Source organism: Lepisosteus platostomus, chromosome 13, assembly GCF_059453375.1.
Source record: "Lepisosteus platostomus isolate fLepPlt1 chromosome 13, fLepPlt1.hap1, whole genome shotgun sequence".
Taxonomy (NCBI): domain Eukaryota; kingdom Metazoa; phylum Chordata; class Actinopteri; order Semionotiformes; family Lepisosteidae; genus Lepisosteus; species Lepisosteus platostomus.
This window is the reverse complement of record NC_142623.1, coordinates 471,289-487,472: the sequence shown is the minus strand read 5'-3', so window position 1 is coordinate 487,472 and position 16,184 is coordinate 471,289. Positions and strand designations below refer to the sequence as shown.

General features: G+C 52.8%; 2 protein-coding genes across 5 annotated transcripts; both read right to left on the bottom strand.

The window, feature by feature from the left end:
* Nucleotides 1-1,055: 1,055 nt before the first annotated feature.
* Nucleotides 1,056-7,534, bottom strand: LOC148649562 (antizyme inhibitor 2-like). 2 transcript variants are annotated; one of them, XM_088602403.1, is made up of 10 exons: nucleotides 7,456-7,534; nucleotides 6,493-6,590; nucleotides 6,170-6,343; nucleotides 5,487-5,659; nucleotides 4,997-5,131; nucleotides 3,998-4,163; nucleotides 3,747-3,909; nucleotides 2,660-2,760; nucleotides 1,932-2,143; nucleotides 1,056-1,586 (listed from the first exon to the last, which is right to left on the bottom strand). In XM_088602403.1, the coding sequence occupies exons 2-10, from the start codon at nucleotides 6,586-6,588 to the stop codon at nucleotides 1,529-1,531; spliced, it is 1,278 nt and encodes a 425-aa protein (XP_088458529.1). In that variant the 5' UTR covers nucleotides 6,589-6,590; nucleotides 7,456-7,534; the 3' UTR covers nucleotides 1,056-1,528. The 2 variants fall into 2 exon arrangements, with proteins under 2 accessions (XP_088458529.1, XP_088458530.1); XM_088602404.1 differs by having other exon boundaries at nucleotides 1,932-2,140.
* Nucleotides 7,535-9,123: 1,589 nt separating this feature from the next.
* On the bottom strand, nucleotides 9,124-15,457 carry LOC148649561 (ornithine decarboxylase-like). 3 transcript variants are annotated; one of them, XM_088602399.1, is made up of 10 exons: nucleotides 15,404-15,457; nucleotides 14,927-15,024; nucleotides 14,604-14,777; nucleotides 13,921-14,093; nucleotides 12,842-12,976; nucleotides 12,262-12,427; nucleotides 11,926-12,088; nucleotides 11,462-11,589; nucleotides 10,890-11,101; nucleotides 9,124-9,416 (listed from the first exon to the last, which is right to left on the bottom strand). In XM_088602399.1, the coding sequence occupies exons 2-10, from the start codon at nucleotides 15,020-15,022 to the stop codon at nucleotides 9,377-9,379; spliced, it is 1,287 nt and encodes a 428-aa protein (XP_088458525.1). In that variant the 5' UTR covers nucleotides 15,023-15,024; nucleotides 15,404-15,457; the 3' UTR covers nucleotides 9,124-9,376. The 3 variants fall into 3 exon arrangements, with proteins under 3 accessions (XP_088458525.1, XP_088458527.1, XP_088458526.1); XM_088602401.1 differs by having other exon boundaries at nucleotides 11,462-11,586; XM_088602400.1 differs by having other exon boundaries at nucleotides 15,320-15,452.
* Between the last annotated feature and the right edge of the window lie 727 nt (nucleotides 15,458-16,184).

Genomic DNA, 16,184 nt, shown 5'->3' with positions numbered 1-16,184 from the left:
AGAAAACCTTATTGTGTTTGGTTGGTGGTTAAGGTGTTGGAGGTCCTTATGTAGTAATTTCTTATCCTCAGCCCTGTACACAGAGGAACAATAACCTGAGGGCTTGTCTAGAGGTGTTTGTATAGATACAGAACCCTGCTGGTCATTTGTTTCTTTTTGCAAAAAGTTACAGATTCATCAGGATATTAATTTGAGAGACATCTTCATGGTACAGTAGTTTCTCCCTGAGGGTCAGCAGGTCAGGACACTGTCCAGCTGCTGTCCAGTCACAGTGGCTGCTGTGTCACCTACAGTGGTCAGCTATGCCGACACCTGCATGTACCCAGAGTGACCAACTGTGCTCAGTGACCTAGCAAGTTAAAACGTTGAGGGATTTAATCTTTCAGAGGCTTTTATACAGCTGTCTGTGGACCTTTACTTGTTTCAGGTCTGTTGTTTTATCTAAGACTGTCTAGGTCTGGAGGGTCAATTAGTCTGTGAGGTGCAGTCCTGGTCCTGCAGGGTCAGTTTGTCTGTGCAGGGGGTCCAATCCTGGTTCTGGAAGACTTTTCCACTGCACTGGGACTGTAGCTCCTACTGTAACAGACTGTTCTACTGCACTGGGACTGTAGCTCCTATTGTAACAGACTGTTCTACTGTACGGGGACTGTAGCTCCTATTGTAACAGGACTGTCCTATTGTATTTGAGCTGTTGCTCCTATTGTAAAAGGTCTTTCTGCATTTTGACAACATAATTTTCAGATATTGTTTAGACTATTATAGGTGAAAAACATGAGACCTTGGTATGAGAGGGTGTGATGAACTTGGGCCCTGAGGCAGGTTCTGAGGTTCTGGTTCTACTGTGCTGTGGCTGAAGGTGGTGTCAATCTGAACTGTGCATCTTGTTTGTCTGAGAGACCCAGTTCGTCTCAGAGAGTGAGAAGGAGCAGAATTCTCTCGCCGTCGGTCCAGTCGCATCAGGACAGCGGTTCTCTGAGTGCAGTTCTGCTGTCACTGACACAGGGGGGGGCGCTATACAGTCAACAGTGTTAAGAGACCACAGCACCAACTTCAGACAAGAGCCACAACCAGTTTTTATTTAGTACCAGGGTGGACAATAACAAGTTACATTTCAAATGCAGAGGGAAAACACAAACGATCTTGTGCCTGACTGGTATTGACAAACGAATCTCCTAGGTAAGCAGACCTGCATTTTAATTTTGATCACAAAGTTACAAGCCCTCTGACCACAGCCTCACCCTCTCCTGGCCTGAGCCACAGCTTCACTGTGCTTGACCACAGCCTCACCCTCACCAGGCCTGAGCCATGACTGCTGTGCTGGACCACCCCTCCCTCTGCTTCTAGCTCAGCTTGCTGTCCTGCTGCAGCTGCCAAACCTAGGGGAGCCCACCCTCAGACAGACAGAAGAATGCAAATGAATGACAAGTGTGTAACGTCTCTTTCAGCCCCTGTTGAAGACACTGGAGACGAGCTGCTGTGTGTTTGTGTGGAACAGGGTCACAGGGTCACAGTCGCCTCATGGAGGACATCAGATCTCTGGGCTGCTCAGCTCCTCAGCGGCCAGCAGTCTTTTCTGAAGACACTTCCTGGAGGGGAAAGGAGAGAGGAGACAAACTCCGTCAGTGTGTCCAGCACCTCCTGGTGTCCCTGTGGTTCTGAGAGCTCTGCTGCCTCAGTGATGGAGCAGGGAGCAGGGCTGTCGTGACCGGAGTCCCCAGGGGAGTCACAGCGGGCGGCTCAGGCCAGGAAGCAGCAGGCAGCTCTGCACACAGCCCGGCTGGGCGACCCCACTGGCTGTGGGAGTGAGGGGAGGCTGAATGGGGGCAGAGCTCCTCTCTCTTGTTCACTGCTAGTGCTCCTGAAGGCTCTGCAGTCCTCCCCACTGCGCTGTAGCCCCTGTGAGTGCCCAGTGCGGGGCTGCAGGGACTCACCACAGCAGTCTGGGTACCGTGTAGAGGACAGGGGGAGGGGCGAACCCGTTGAAGTGCGAGGCCATGGATATGGAGTAGGCCCCGTGGTCGAAGAACAGCAGCCAGTCTCCCAGCTCCAGCTCTGGCAGCAGCCAGTCGGTGCTCAGCAGGTCATAGGGACAGCAGGTGGGACCCCAGACAGTGGAGGGGTACAGGGGCCGGCCATCCTGCTGCTTCAGGGAGAGATCAGAGCACAGGGTCAGCAGTCTGAGCCCTGACCATTAGAGACACAATTATTCACACCCTGTGTCTGAGCCCAGGTTACTCTACAGAGGTGCAGACAGTAATAGAGGCTCTGTGTCTGAGCCCAGGTTATTCTACAGAGGTGCAGACAGTAATAGGGGCTCTGTGACTGAGCCCAGGTTATTCTACAGACGTGTATAATTCTACAGATCTGTAGGTGTTCTACAGATTGGTATATGTAGAATGGTGATTAAAGGTGGTTCTGATTCTACATGCTATCTGTTTGGCCATGTGGATCATCAGCTGCTCAATTTCCTCCCACCTCCCAGAAAACACGCATCTACAGTGTCTCTTTCTTTTCCAAGGGACTTCATGTTTTGGGGGATTGGTGCCAGTAAATCCGTGCCTGGCTCTGGATCTAGACAGAAGCAGGAATAGGAAGGTACAGCGAACTCCAGCTGTCCCCGGTGGGACGTCCTGTGAACGGGGCCGGGTGCCAGACTCACCGACAGCGGGCTGGGCTGGGCGTATTTGTCCTTCTCCAACCTGGTGAAGTTAAAGCTGCCAAAGAGCCCGTCGTTGATGTGGTAGACAAGATGCCTCTCGCCTGCAGAGAGAAGCTTCAGCTGTCAAACCAAAGACCTGAGCTGAGTCTGCAGAGACTGTTCACACCAGAGGACACTCAGTCACGAACACGGACTGAGATCCGTGTCGGGTCTTGTAGTAGACCCTATGCAATGCGGTAAGAGCTGGAGAAAACAGGAGCTGGTCTTTAAACAATAAAGCTAAGAGAGTACACCTGGAGAGCTTTAACAATCACAAGGACAATAATGGAAGCAGTGGAGCGCCCTCTAGGGAGGGATCCTGGGCGTAACACACTCAGCCTCAGCATCTCCTGTCTCCTGGGTATTGTTCCAACCTGGGTAGTCAATCAGACTTTTAATCTTAAGAGTTTCTACATTAGATATATACAGGTTTTTCTTAACTTCTTTTAGGACTGATTCTACAGGTCAAAGCCTAAAATAAAGCCACAGCGAATTACAAAATCTACTTATGAAACAAAACACCTATGAGAAGCATTACAGTAAAGAAGCTAATTAAATAATTAGACCAACAATGAAACTGAGATTCTGTCTGGAATAAAAACCGAAGACTTCTGTTCTATATCTCTGTGATATATTTTATCTATTTGACAAAAGCTTTGCCTCAAACCCCAGGAACGATTTGAACCATGCTTCCCAGTACCTCCTGGAAAATGTAGTTTTCTCCACTCTACGTCTGCATAGTCTTCTCAGTTCACAAACAAAACAACACGTTTCCCTCAGCCTGTCAATGTGGGATACCCCCTTCAGACTAAAGAGACTCAGTTCCTTCAGCCTGTCAGAGGACATATTAGGATGTAGGACATTCTCTGAAACCCCAATTATTTTAACCCTGAAGTTAACATCACTGAAACACCTCTCAGTGCTCTGTGCTCTGGAGCTGTTACACTTTCAGAGCACATTTAACCTGGAGAAACAGGTTTGCAGTTTGAGCTCCTGTCCTGACTGCTGCCATGATGATGCAGGGAGGTTGCCCCCTGGGAACACCCACCCTCTGTGCCCCCCAGACAGGGGGCGGCCTCCTTCTTCCCGATCACGCTGGCCGCCAGAGTGAAGACCGATGTCACGTAGTACCGGCCTGGCTCGGCGATGACCTCCACCCCACTGCCTGCTGGGAAGTGGAGCTCCAGGGCTGTGTTGATCACCACAGCAAGCTGAGGAGGAAGGAGGGAACACAGAGCACTGATTCCTGAAGGCTGCTGGAGACCCACTGCAGTGCAGCAGTGTTGAGTCTGTCCCTACCTCCTCCAGAGTGACCCCTGTGTGGTCAGTCCCAGGGAAGCCGCCCCCGATGTCCAGCAGTGTCATGCTGTGTCCCTGCTGCTGTCCCAGAGTGAAGACGGAGCGGGCATCTGCCATGGCCAGGCTGAAGGCCTCTGGGTCCTGGCAGCCACTGCCCACGTGGAAGCTGGTGATCAGACACAGCACACAGAGACACAGAGTAGTGGCACTGTCACAGGACTCTGGCACTGACAATGGACACAGACACTGGACACTGGGCTCTGGTACTGGGCATGAACACTGGACACTAGTAATTAAAACTGGACACTAGGCTCTGTTACTGAACATTAACACTGGACACTGGGCTCTGACACTAGTAATTAACTCTGGACACTGAGCATTAATAATGGAATCTGGGCTCTGGTACTGGTCATGAACACTGGACATAGAACATTAACACTGGATACTGGGCTTGGTTACAGGGCATTAACACTGGACACTATGCTCTGACACTAGTAATTAACTCTGGACACTGAACATTAACACTGGACACTGGGCTCTGACACTAGTAATTAACTCTGGACACTAGGCTCTGTTACTGAACATTAACACTGGACACTGGGCTCTGACACTAGTAATTAACTCTGGACACTGAGCATTAATAATGGAATCTGGGCTCTGGTACTGGTCATGAACACTGGACATAGAACATTAACACTGGATACTGGGCTTGGTTACAGGGCATTAACACTGGACACTATGCTCTGACAATAGTAATTAACACTGGACATAGAACATTAACACTGGATACTGGGCTTGGTTACAGGGCATTAACACTGGACACTATGCTCTGACACTAGTAATTAACTCTGGACACTGAGCATTAACAATGGACACTGGACTCTGTTGCTGGGCATTAACATTGAAATGACTGACGAACAGTACAACAAACCTGACTGAGTTTAAATTCAGGTTGAACATCTATTATTTCTCCAGGAAAAACAACTCGACCCTCCTCACCTGACCCCGATGACCTCCACTCCCAGCTCTCTGGCCAGCTCCAGCAGGTGACCACACTCCCCCAGTGGTGCCCCAGATTTCTCACTCAGTCTGTACATGGATGTGGAGTCGTCAGTGGCTATCCGCAACAGCAGCCTGGACAGAGGACAGGGGTCACACAGGGCAGGACTCTGGAGCCCAGGTCAGTGGACATCAGGTGAGAGAGGGGCTGTATACAGGTGTGACTCTTTCCCTGTACTCACTGTGCTCAGGAGGCCCGTCCCCTGTACTCACTGTGCTCAGGAGGCCTGTCCCCTGTACTCACTGTGCTCAGGAGGCCTGTCCCCTGTACTCACTGTGCTCAGGAGACCTGTCCCCTGTACTCACTGTGCTCAGGAGGCCCGTCCCCTGTACTCACTGTGCTCAGGAGGCCTGTCCCCTGTACTCACTGTGCCCAGGAGGCCTGTCCCCTGTACTCACTGTGCTCAGGAGGCCTGTCCCCTGTACTCACTGTGCGCGGGGGTGGTGCAGGGCGGCCTGTCTCAGCTCCTCCTGGCTGTCGAAGGTGGCCAGCTGGACATCGTGCTTTGCGGCGAACTGCAGGTGCGAGAGCTGCTTGCAGGGCTGGGCGAACACAATCCTGTGGGCCGGCACCCCCAGGGCCAGAACCAGCTGCATCTCCCCCTGAGACACACGCAGGACAGGGGAGCTGAGCGCAGCCACACACACAGCTGGCCTGCGGGCTGGGGGAGGACGGCCCCCACATGAGAGCAGAGCTGCACTGGCGTCAGGACAGACAGGGCCTCACAGACGCCCGCCTGGGTCCTGTGTACAGATCCTCAGTCTCACAGCTTGACTGTGACAGTGCTTGTCATTCATTTAAAACTAGAACTGCTTCAGGTGCAGTTTGTGTGTAAACACAGAACCTGAAGCAAATCTAGTTTAAATATCTCTCCTACTCCTGGCTGTGCAGCCAAATTAACCCAAATCAGGTCATTGAAAAAACAGCTGCTGTGTTGTTCTAAATAAGCCTGCAGCTAGAATGATCTGGAGTTTCAAATCCTGTCAAACAGGACAGTCCTGCCACTCCTGCAGATAAACTCAGTAGCTTAGCATACCAGTAACCCAGTTCCCCAGTCTCCCAGTTCCCCAGTCTCCCAGTCCCCAGTTTCCCAGTCCCCAGTCCCCAGTTACCTGGCTGGCGCAGTCAAAGCCGGCCCCCAGCTGTGCCAGTGTCCACAGCACTCCCGGGCTGCTGTTGCACTTGACGGCGTAGAAGGGGCGCACGCGGGGCAGGGCAGCGTGCCAGCGCTGGTGTTGGAGCACCACCTCGCCCAGGTCTGCCACCAGGAAGGCGTCTTGCCGCCCCTGGGCAGAGAGACAGGGAGCCTCTGATCGCACACGGGGAGCAGCATCACCCGGCACCCCGACACACAGACGGACACAGTCGACACGCTAGCAGCACAGCAATCAGACAGAACCAAACGACTCAGGCGGTCCTGTCAGGAGCCTCTCACCATGCGGGACCTCTCCTCTGTCTCCCTCTCCAGCCAGTCCTGGGAGCTCTGCCCCTCCTGCAGCACGGCCAGCTGGAATCTGCCCTCCACGTCCATCTCTGAGAGAGGAAGAGGAAGACAGGGGTGAGGAAGGACAGAGGCTCCAGTTGTCATCAGCTTCAGGACTTTTATATAGCGCCTTGACACAGCTCTCTACAGCAAAAGCAATCTGCCAAGTCAATTAACACAATATATGGAATTCTAATACTGACACAAACCCAAGAGAATGTCAAATGTTCTGAAAACATTCTCAGACCTGAAGCAGACATTCGATTGTCTTCTCACACAGCATCCTAGCTGGTCATCTTTGTGAGCCTGGGGCAGGTGGTGCCTTCAAGCGTCACAAAATTAATGTCTGAAGACAGTTAGATCTTTCCCTGCCACGCACACTGATACACATAGAAACATACACAAACTGATAGAGACAAACACTGATACACATAGAAACATACACAAACTGATAGAGACAAACACTGATACACATAGAAACATACACAAACTGATAGAGACATACACTGATACACATAGAAATATACACAAACTGATAGTGACATACACAGATACAAAAACTGACCAGTTCAGTGACTTCTAAAGAAAAAACATTTTAAGCTGGACAAGTATAAATGATAAAAAAATGCAATTTTTTGTCAGGCCGAATACCTTATTAAGCTTATAAGCAATAGATGTCAAGATTAATCAGTAGACAGACTAAATATTAACAGACAGAGGCAAATAGACAGAGGACAGATGTTCAGACAGAGAGATAGTGACATTGAGACAGAGAGAAAGACAGATACACAGGTGGACATAGAGACACAGAGACAGTCAGGCACACAAACGGATAAAGAGACAGACAGGAGCTCCAGGAACACTCAGGTGTTTTCGTGTTGAAGCTCAGCTGTGTTGTGGGTGAAAGCATCTCACCTTCTGCGCTCTGCTGTCCTCAGTGACCGAAGGAGTTTCCCTCACTGCCTGTGTCAGGGTGGGACTGTGGGCTACTTATACTGGAGCCTTGGAGATATGCCAGAGAGCATGTGTGTGTGTTTGTGTGAGTGTGTGTACACATGTAAATGTGTAGGTGTGTGACCTATGTGAGGGAGAAGGTCAGGACACAGAGTTTACATCTATTTTCATGTACTGTACAGAGACCAAGGAGAGGGGAACTTGCCCTGGGAGACAATATTACTGCGTCATTCCTCTGCTCCGTCCAGCGGCTCTTTCAGCTCCTGTGGGATTCCCTGTCTCTCCCAGGTGACCGGAGAGCCCCTGATCCGGCGCTCAGACGATAACGAGCAGACTCTGCGCTCGCGCCTCTTGGCCTACCACTCCCAGACCGCCCCGCTGGTGCAGTACTACCGCGCGCGGCAGATCCACACCTCCACACCGCCGTGGACGCCTCGCAGTCCCCCGACGTCGTCTACGCCAGCATCCTCGCCGCCTTCTCCCACGCCACCTGTAAAGACCTGGTGCTCTTCGTCTAGCGCTCCCCGTCACCCTCCTCCTCCTCTCTCTCCCTCTTCTGTCACACTCCTCCTCTCTCTCTCTCTCTCCCTCTCACGTCACCCTCCTCTTCCTCTCTCTCCCGTCACCCTCCTCCTCCTCTCTCTCCCTCTCCCGTCACCCTCCTCCTCCTCTCTCTCCCTCTCCCATCACCCTCCTCCTCCTCTCTCCCTCTCCCATCACCCTCCACCTCCTCTCTCTCCCTCTCCTGTCACCCTCCTCCTCCTCCTCCTCTCTCTCCCTCTCCCGTCACCCTCCTCCTCTGGACATTTACATACAACACATAAAACATTATTGAGAGACAGACACACTGTTCCTCAGGCTGGGACAGGAGATCACACACTGTATTACTATTATTATTGAGAGACAGGCTCACTGTCTGTTCCTCAGACTGGGACAGGAGATCACACACTGTATTATTATTATTGAGAGACAGACTCACTGTCTGTTCCTCAGGCTGGGACAGGAGATCACACACTGTATTATTATTATTGAGAGACAGACTCACTGTCTGTTCCTCAGGCTGGGACAGGAGATCACACACTGTATTATTATTATTGAGAGACAGACTCACTGTCTGTTCCTCAGGCTGGGACAGGAGATCACACACTGTATTATTATTGAGAGACAGGCTCACTGTCTGTTCCTCAGGCTAGGACAGGAGATCACACACTGTATTATTATTATTGAGAGACAGGCTCACTGTCTGTTCCTCAGGCTGGGACAGGAGATCACACACTGGACTAAAGCCCTTTTGGAGTTCCACCTCCAGTAGGATTGGGAGGTGATTGTGGCAATTGTGGGAATTCTGGAATGATGTGTGTTATTTTGGGAAGAATGTTTGACCAATCTCAAAGTATTTCTCACGGTGCAGCAGAAAGTGCATCTCGATCCCTGCCTCTGTCTCTCTGTCCATGTGGTCATGAGGGATCGACCAGTACCTCCTGTCACCTCTCCCTGCCTGTCTGGTTCCACTCTCTGTCTTTCCTGGGTCTGTGACCTCCTCTGCTTCTCTGCTCCCCCTCCCAGCATCCATGAACCAAGCCTCTCTCCCAGCTGAACACAAAGTGATCACCAAGGCAGCACCAAGAATTTTACGTCAGTAAGAATTTTAATCTTGTGCAGCACCCGTCATGAGACATGATCTCAGGGCACTTTACTGTGAAAGAACACACAGACTAACACAGCAAACTGAACAGAATCAAGAGCTCCATTTGAAGATTTGAACATCTTGACTGACTTGCAGTGCAGGCTAGACTGAAGCTGCAGTGTCTGTGTGCAGGAGAGCACTGTGCACGATGTCCACAGTCGATCTCAACCGGGTACAAGCTCCAGGACTGCGGGCTCATGGGTTACGCTCTTCCCCAGCTTTCTGCAGGTATTCCCTGGAAATAAAAGAACGGGATTAGAACACGAGCAGGACCCCACTGGGCAGAAGACCCCCTCTGGACACATTCCAATGATCCTCACTGTGCTCAGGACGCCTGTCTCCTGTACTCACTGTGCTGAAGAGGCCTGTCCCCTGTGCTCACTGTGCTCAGGAGACCCAACCCCTGTCACGATTATAGTCCCCCCTCCTTAAGGGTGCTCCAGCCCTTTCACTTCAGACTTCATTCTCTGCACCTGTTTCCTATTCCCAGCCCACCTTAAAATCCAGGCGCTGACGCTCATCCGGGCTCTGCATCTGATTTCCATATCGTGCGAGTCCGGGACCTGGAAGCGCCCGGTCCCGACCCGGCCTTCGTGGTTTTTAACTTCGTGTTTTGATGGATCTCCTGGTTTTGGACTTTCTCGTGTGTTTTTGGATACTCTTAGGATTACTCTTTGGGATTGTTCGCCTCGGCCACACCTCCCCCGTGCACCAGCGCACCTTGGACACGCCCCCCTGTCTTCAGCCCCGTTTTCCTGCATGACGTTTCCCTAGTGTTTCCCCACTCCGTCTCCTGTGCTCACTGTGCTGAAGAGGCCTGTCTCCTGTACTCAGGAGACCCATCCCCTGTACTCACTGTGCTCAGGAGGCCTGTGTCCTGTACTCACTGTGCTCAGGAGGCCTGGCCAAATTACCCCCTGGCCCTCACCAATCATGGCCTCCTAATAATCATCCTCTCTGAACTGGCTTCATGTCTCTGCTCTCCTCCCCACTGAGAGCTGGTGTGTGGGGGGCAGACTGGCGCACTATGGCTGCTGTCGCATCATCCAGGTGGGGCTGCACTCTGGTGGTGCTGGAGGGGATCCCCATTACCTGTAAAGAGCTTTGGGTGGGGTGTCCAGAAAAGCGCTATATAAGTGTAAGCTATTATTATTATAACATTCTATGTGTTGTATGTCTTATGTAAATATACAATGATGTATTTGTATTATAAATGTATGTACATGTTGTATTGATTGTATATGAACAAGTTTATTCCATGATGAAAATAGAAGAAAGGAAACAACGTTTTAGCTGTGGGGCCTTCTTCAGGTGTCCCAAACCTACATTTGTGCAAAATTTTTGAGAAAACATTAAATACAAAAATGCTTTATTTCGTGTGGGAATAATGTGTGTTTTTGTCCTGAGTCATTGTGGGATAAAGCTGCTCTTCCCATCATCAGAGGTAAACCCACAGCGCATGCAGAGGTGGCAGGAAGGCCCAAGTCCTTCAATGGACACAGGGGGGCGCATGCTGGCTTCCATCTCTGCAGCTCTTGCCTGCACACAGATAAGGTGGTGGGGCTGTAATAACTCTGCACTGCAATCAGCACCCCTGCTCCCAGCTCACAGGGCTGACAACACTCCACACAGCTGACCCCACCCCAGAAGAGCTCTCTCACTTGAGAAGTGGCTTGCCCCAGTATCCCAGCAGGAGTGCCGAACTCACCAGCAGGCTGGACTGATGATGTGAAGGACGCTGGGGAGGTCGAAGCCACAGAACAGCGAGGCGCAGGAGAGCGAGTAGGCACCTCGGTCTCTGAACAGCAGCCAGGCTCCCAGCTCCAGCTCCGGCAGCAGCCAGCCCTCTCCCAGCAGGTCCAAAGAGTCACAGGTGGGACCCCAGACAGTGGAGGGGTGCAGGGCTCGGCCTGCCCAGGGCTGACAGGAAACACACACTGCGTTCAGCAGAGCTGAGGAGTGTGAGAGTGTGCAAGTATGTGAACTTGTGTGTATGTTAAAATGGGTGTGTAAGTGGGTGAAAATGTGCCAGTGTGTGTGAGTGTGCGTGTGTTAGCGTTCAGCACAGATACATCCCTCTGCACAATTAGAGCAGCCAGAAGCAGGCATCGCAGGAACTCTGTCTCTTCACGCCTGAAGGAAGGACAGTTTGTTCATGTGGTCCAGATCCTCACCAGTCCTGTGTCTGTTCAAGGCAGCCCCAGCGCTGGCTGGAGACAGAGCTCAGGGGCTCTTGGGGACGGAAGGAGGACGAGCTGCCAGCCCTGGTTGTACACTCACCGCGGACGGCTGGGGCTCCACGCGCTGGACTAGATCGTGCACTAGGCAGTTCAGGGAGCCGTAGAGCCCATCGTTCAGGTAGTACATCATCCTCTTCTCCCCTGGGGTCAGGACCGGACAGGAGCCTGCTGCCCAAACAGACACCAAGCACGTTTGAAAGCGCCGGAGAACTGCCGGCAATACCTGACATTTTCTGAGATCTGCTCAGAGCCCTCTAGGCCATATTTTGGGAAAGACTTTAAACTCTAATTTAGTTTCCTTCCTCAATGTCCTGAAACAGAATGCACTGGACTGCCTGCCTTGCTGGAGACAAGCACCTCCTCTGCTCCTCTGCTCACACACCTGCGGAGAGGAACACAGCCCACAGTGGTGCGGAACTGAGCTTGGATTGTGACCCCTCACATGGACTCCAGCTGCTCGTTCCCTGCTGGGAAGTAGAAATCTAACCCTCTGGACAGGCTCACCCATAGCGGACTCTGGGCTTGGGGAGACCTCCTTCTTCCCGATCACGCTGGCCGCCAGAGTGAAGGCCGATGTCACGTAGTACCGGCCTGGCTCGGAGATGACCTCCACCCCACTGCCTGCTGGGAAGTGGAGCTCCAGGGCTGTGTTGATCACCACAGCAAACTGAGGAGGAAGGAGGGAACACAGAGCACTGATTCCTGAAGGCTGCTGGAGACCCATGGGCCCTGCAGATCAGACTGTACTGCGGTGTCTCTGGTCTCTGTGCTGTACAGGACCATCTCAGTGTGGCTCAGGACTGACCCACTGCAGTGCAGCAGTGTTGAGTCTGTCCCTACCTCCTCCAGAGTGACCCCTGTGTGGTCAGTCCCAGGGAAGCCGCCCCCGATGTCCAGCAGTGTCATGCTGTTTCCCAGCTGCTGTCCCAGAGTGAAGACGGAGCGGGCATCTGCCATGGCCAGGTTGAAGGCCTCTGGGTCCTGGCAGCCACTGCCCACGTGGAAGCTGGTGATCAGACACAGCACACAGAGACACAGAATAGTGGAGACACTGGGCTCTGGTACTGGGCATGCACACTGGACACTGAACATTAACACTGGACACTGGGCTCTGGTACTGGGCATGAACACTGGACACTAGTAATTAAAACTGGACACCAGGCTCTGTTACTGAACATTAACACTGGACAGTGGGCTCTGACACTAGTAATTAACTCTGGACACTGAGCATTAACACTGGACACTGGGCTCTGACACTAGTAATTAACTCTGGACACTGAGCATTAACACTGGACACTTGACTCTGTTACTGGGCATTAACATTGAAATGACTGACGAACAGTACAACAAACCTGACTGAGGTTAAATTCAGGTTGAACATCTATTATTTTTCCAGGAAAAACAACTCGACCCTCCTCACCTGACCCCGATGACCTCCACTCCCAGCTCTCTGGCCAGCTCCAGCAGGTGACCACACTCCCCCAGTGGTGCCCCATATTTCACACTCAGTCTGTACATGGATGTGGAGTCGTCAGTGGCTATCCGCAACAGCAGCCTGGACAGAGGACAGGGGTCACACAGGGCAGGACTCTGGAGCCCAGGTCAGTGGACATCAGGTGAGAGAGGGGCTGTATACAGGTGTGACTCTTTCCCTGTACTCACTGTGCTCAGGAGGCCCGTCCCCTGTACTCACTGTGCTCAGGAAGTCCGTCCCCTGTACTCACTGTGCTCAGGAGGCCTGTCCCCTGTACTCACTATGCTCAGGAGGCCTGTCCCCTGTACAAACTGTGCTCAGGAGGCCCGTCCCCTGTACTCACTGTGCTCAGGAAGTCCGTCCCCTGTACTCACTGTGCTCAGGAGGCCCGTCCCCTGTACTCACTGTGCTCAGGAGGCCCGTCCCCTGTACTCACTGTGCTCAGGAGGCCCGTCCCCTGTACTCACTGTGCTCAGGAGGCCCGTCCCCTGTACTCACTGTGCTCAGGAGACCCGTCCCCTGTACTCACTGTGCCCAGGAGGCCCGTCCCCTGTACTCACTGTGCCCAGGAGGCCCGTCCCCTGTACTCACTGTGCTCAGGAGGCCCGTCCCCTGTACTCACTGTGCTCAGGAGGCCTGTCCCCTGTACTCACTGTGCTCAGGAGGCCTGTCCCCTGTACTCACTGTGCTCAGGAGGCCTGTCCCCTGTACTCACTGTGCTCAGGAGGCCCGTCCCCTGTACTCACTGTGCTCAGGAGGCCCGTCCCCTGTACTCACTGTGCTCAGGAGGCCCATCAACTGTACTCACTGTGCTCAGGAGGCCTGTCCCCTGTACTCACTGTGCTCAGGAGGCCTGTCCCCTGTACTCACTGTGCTCAGGAGGCCTGTCCCCTGTACTCACTGTGCTCAGGAGGCCCGTCCCCTGTACTCACTGTGCTCAGGAGGCCTGTCCCCTGTACTCACTGTGCCCAGGAGGCCTGTCCCCTGTACTCACTGTGCTCAGGAGGCCTGTCCCCTGTACTCACTGTGCGCGGGGGTGGTGCAGGGCGGCCTGTCTCAGCTCCTCCTGGCTGTCGAAGGTGGCCAGCTGGACATCGTGCTTTGCGGCGAACTGCAGGTGCGAGAGCTGCTTGCAGGGCTGGGCGAACACAATCCTGTGGGCCGGCACCCCCAGGGCCAGAACCAGCTGCATCTCCCCCTGAGACACACGCAGGACAGCGGAGCTGAGCGCAGCCACACACACAGCTGGCCTGCGGGCTGGGGGAGGACGGCCCCCACATGAGAGCAGAGCTGCACTGGCGTCAGGACAGACAGGGCCTCACAGACGCCCGCCTGGGTCCTGTGTACAGATCCTCAGTCTCACAGCTTGACTGTGACAGTGCTTGTCATTCATTTAAAACTAGAACTGCTTCAGGTGCAGTTTGTGTGTAAACACAGAACCTGAAGCAAATCTAGTTTAATTATCTCTCCCACTCCTGGCTGTGCAGCCAAATTAACCCAAATCAGGTCATTGAAAAAACAGCTGCTGTGTTGTTCTAAATAAGCCTGCAGCTAGAATGATCTGGAGTTTCAAATCCTGTCCAACAGGAAAGTCCTGCCACTCCTGCAGATAAACTCAGTAGCTTAGCATACCAGTAACCCAGTTCCCCAGTCTCCCAGTTCCCCAGTCTCCCAGTCCCCAGTCTCCCAGTCCCCAGTCCCCAGTTACCTGGCTGGCGCAGTCAAAGCCGGCCCCCAGCTGTGCCAGTGTCCACAGCACTCCCGGGCTGCTGTTGCACTTGACGGCGTAGAAGGGGCGCACGTGGGGCAGGGCAGCGTGCCAGCGCTGGTGTTGGAGCACCACCTCGCCCAGGTCTGCCACCAGGAAGGCGTCCTGCCGCCCCTGGGCAGAGAGACAGGGAGCCTCTGATCGCACACGGGGAGCAGCATCACCCGGCATCCCGACACACAGACGGACACAGTCGACACGCTAGCAGCACAGCAATCAGACAGAACCAAACGACTCAGGCGGTCCTGTCAGGAGCCTCTCACCATGCGGGACCTCTCCTCTGTCTCCCTCTCCAGCCAGTCCTGGGAGCTCTGCCCCTCCTGCAGCACGGCCAGCTGGAATCTGCCCTCCACGTCCATCTCTGAGAGAGGAAGAGGAAGACAGGGGTGAGGAAGGACAGAGGCTCCAGTTGTCATCAGCTTCAGGACTTTTATATAACACCTTGACCCAGCTCTCTGAATCAAATACAGACAGAGAGACAGACAGTGAAACCAACAGATATACAGATAGAGAGACAGACAGTGAGACGCAGACAGAGACAGAGACAGATACACAGACAAATAGACAGAGGGTGACAGTAACACAGACAGTGAGATAGACAGAGACAGATGCACAAACAGAGAGACAGGGAGACGGAGACAGTCAGGCACACAAACCGATAAAGACACAGACAGGAGCTCCAGGAACACTCAGGTGTTTTCGTGTTGATCTCAGCTGTGTTGTGGGTGAAAGTCTCTCACCTGCGCTCTGCTGTCCTCAGTGACCGAAGGAGTTTCCCTCACTGCCTGTGTCAGGGTGGGACTGTGGGCTACTTATACTGTCCCTGGAGCCTTGGAGAGTATGCAGGAGTAATTAACTGGGAGGGGCTATCTCTCCAGCTCAGAGAGTTTGTGTGTCTAAATTTAATATTCAAATATAGAGAATGGAGAAAACCTTAATGTGTTTGGTTGGTGGTTAAGGTGTTGGAGGTCCTTATGTAGTAATTTCTTATCCTCAGCCCTGTACACAGAGGAACAATAACCTGAGGGCTTGTCTAGAGGTGTTTGTATAGATACAGAACCCTGCTGGTCATTTGTTTCTTTTTGCAAAAAGTTACTGATTCATCAGGATATTAATTTGAGAGACATCTTCACGTGACAGTAGTTTCTGCCTGAGGGTCAGGAGGTCAGGACACTGTCCGGCTGCTGTCCAGTCACAGTGGCTGCTGTGTCACCTACAGTGGTCAGCTATGCCGACACCTGCATGTACCCAGAGTGACCAACTGTGCTCAGTGACCTAGCAAGTTAAAACGTTGAGGGATTTAATCTTTCAGAGGCTTTTATACAGCTGTCTGTGGACCTTTACTTGTTTCAGGTCTGTTGTTTTATCTAAGACTGTCTAGGTCTGGAGGGTCAATTAGTCTGTGAGGTGCAGTCCTGGTCCTGCAGGGTCAGTTTGTCTGTGCAGGGGGTCCAATTCTGGTTCTGGAAGACTTTTCCACTGTACTGGGACTGTAGCTCCTATCGTAACAGACTGTTCTAC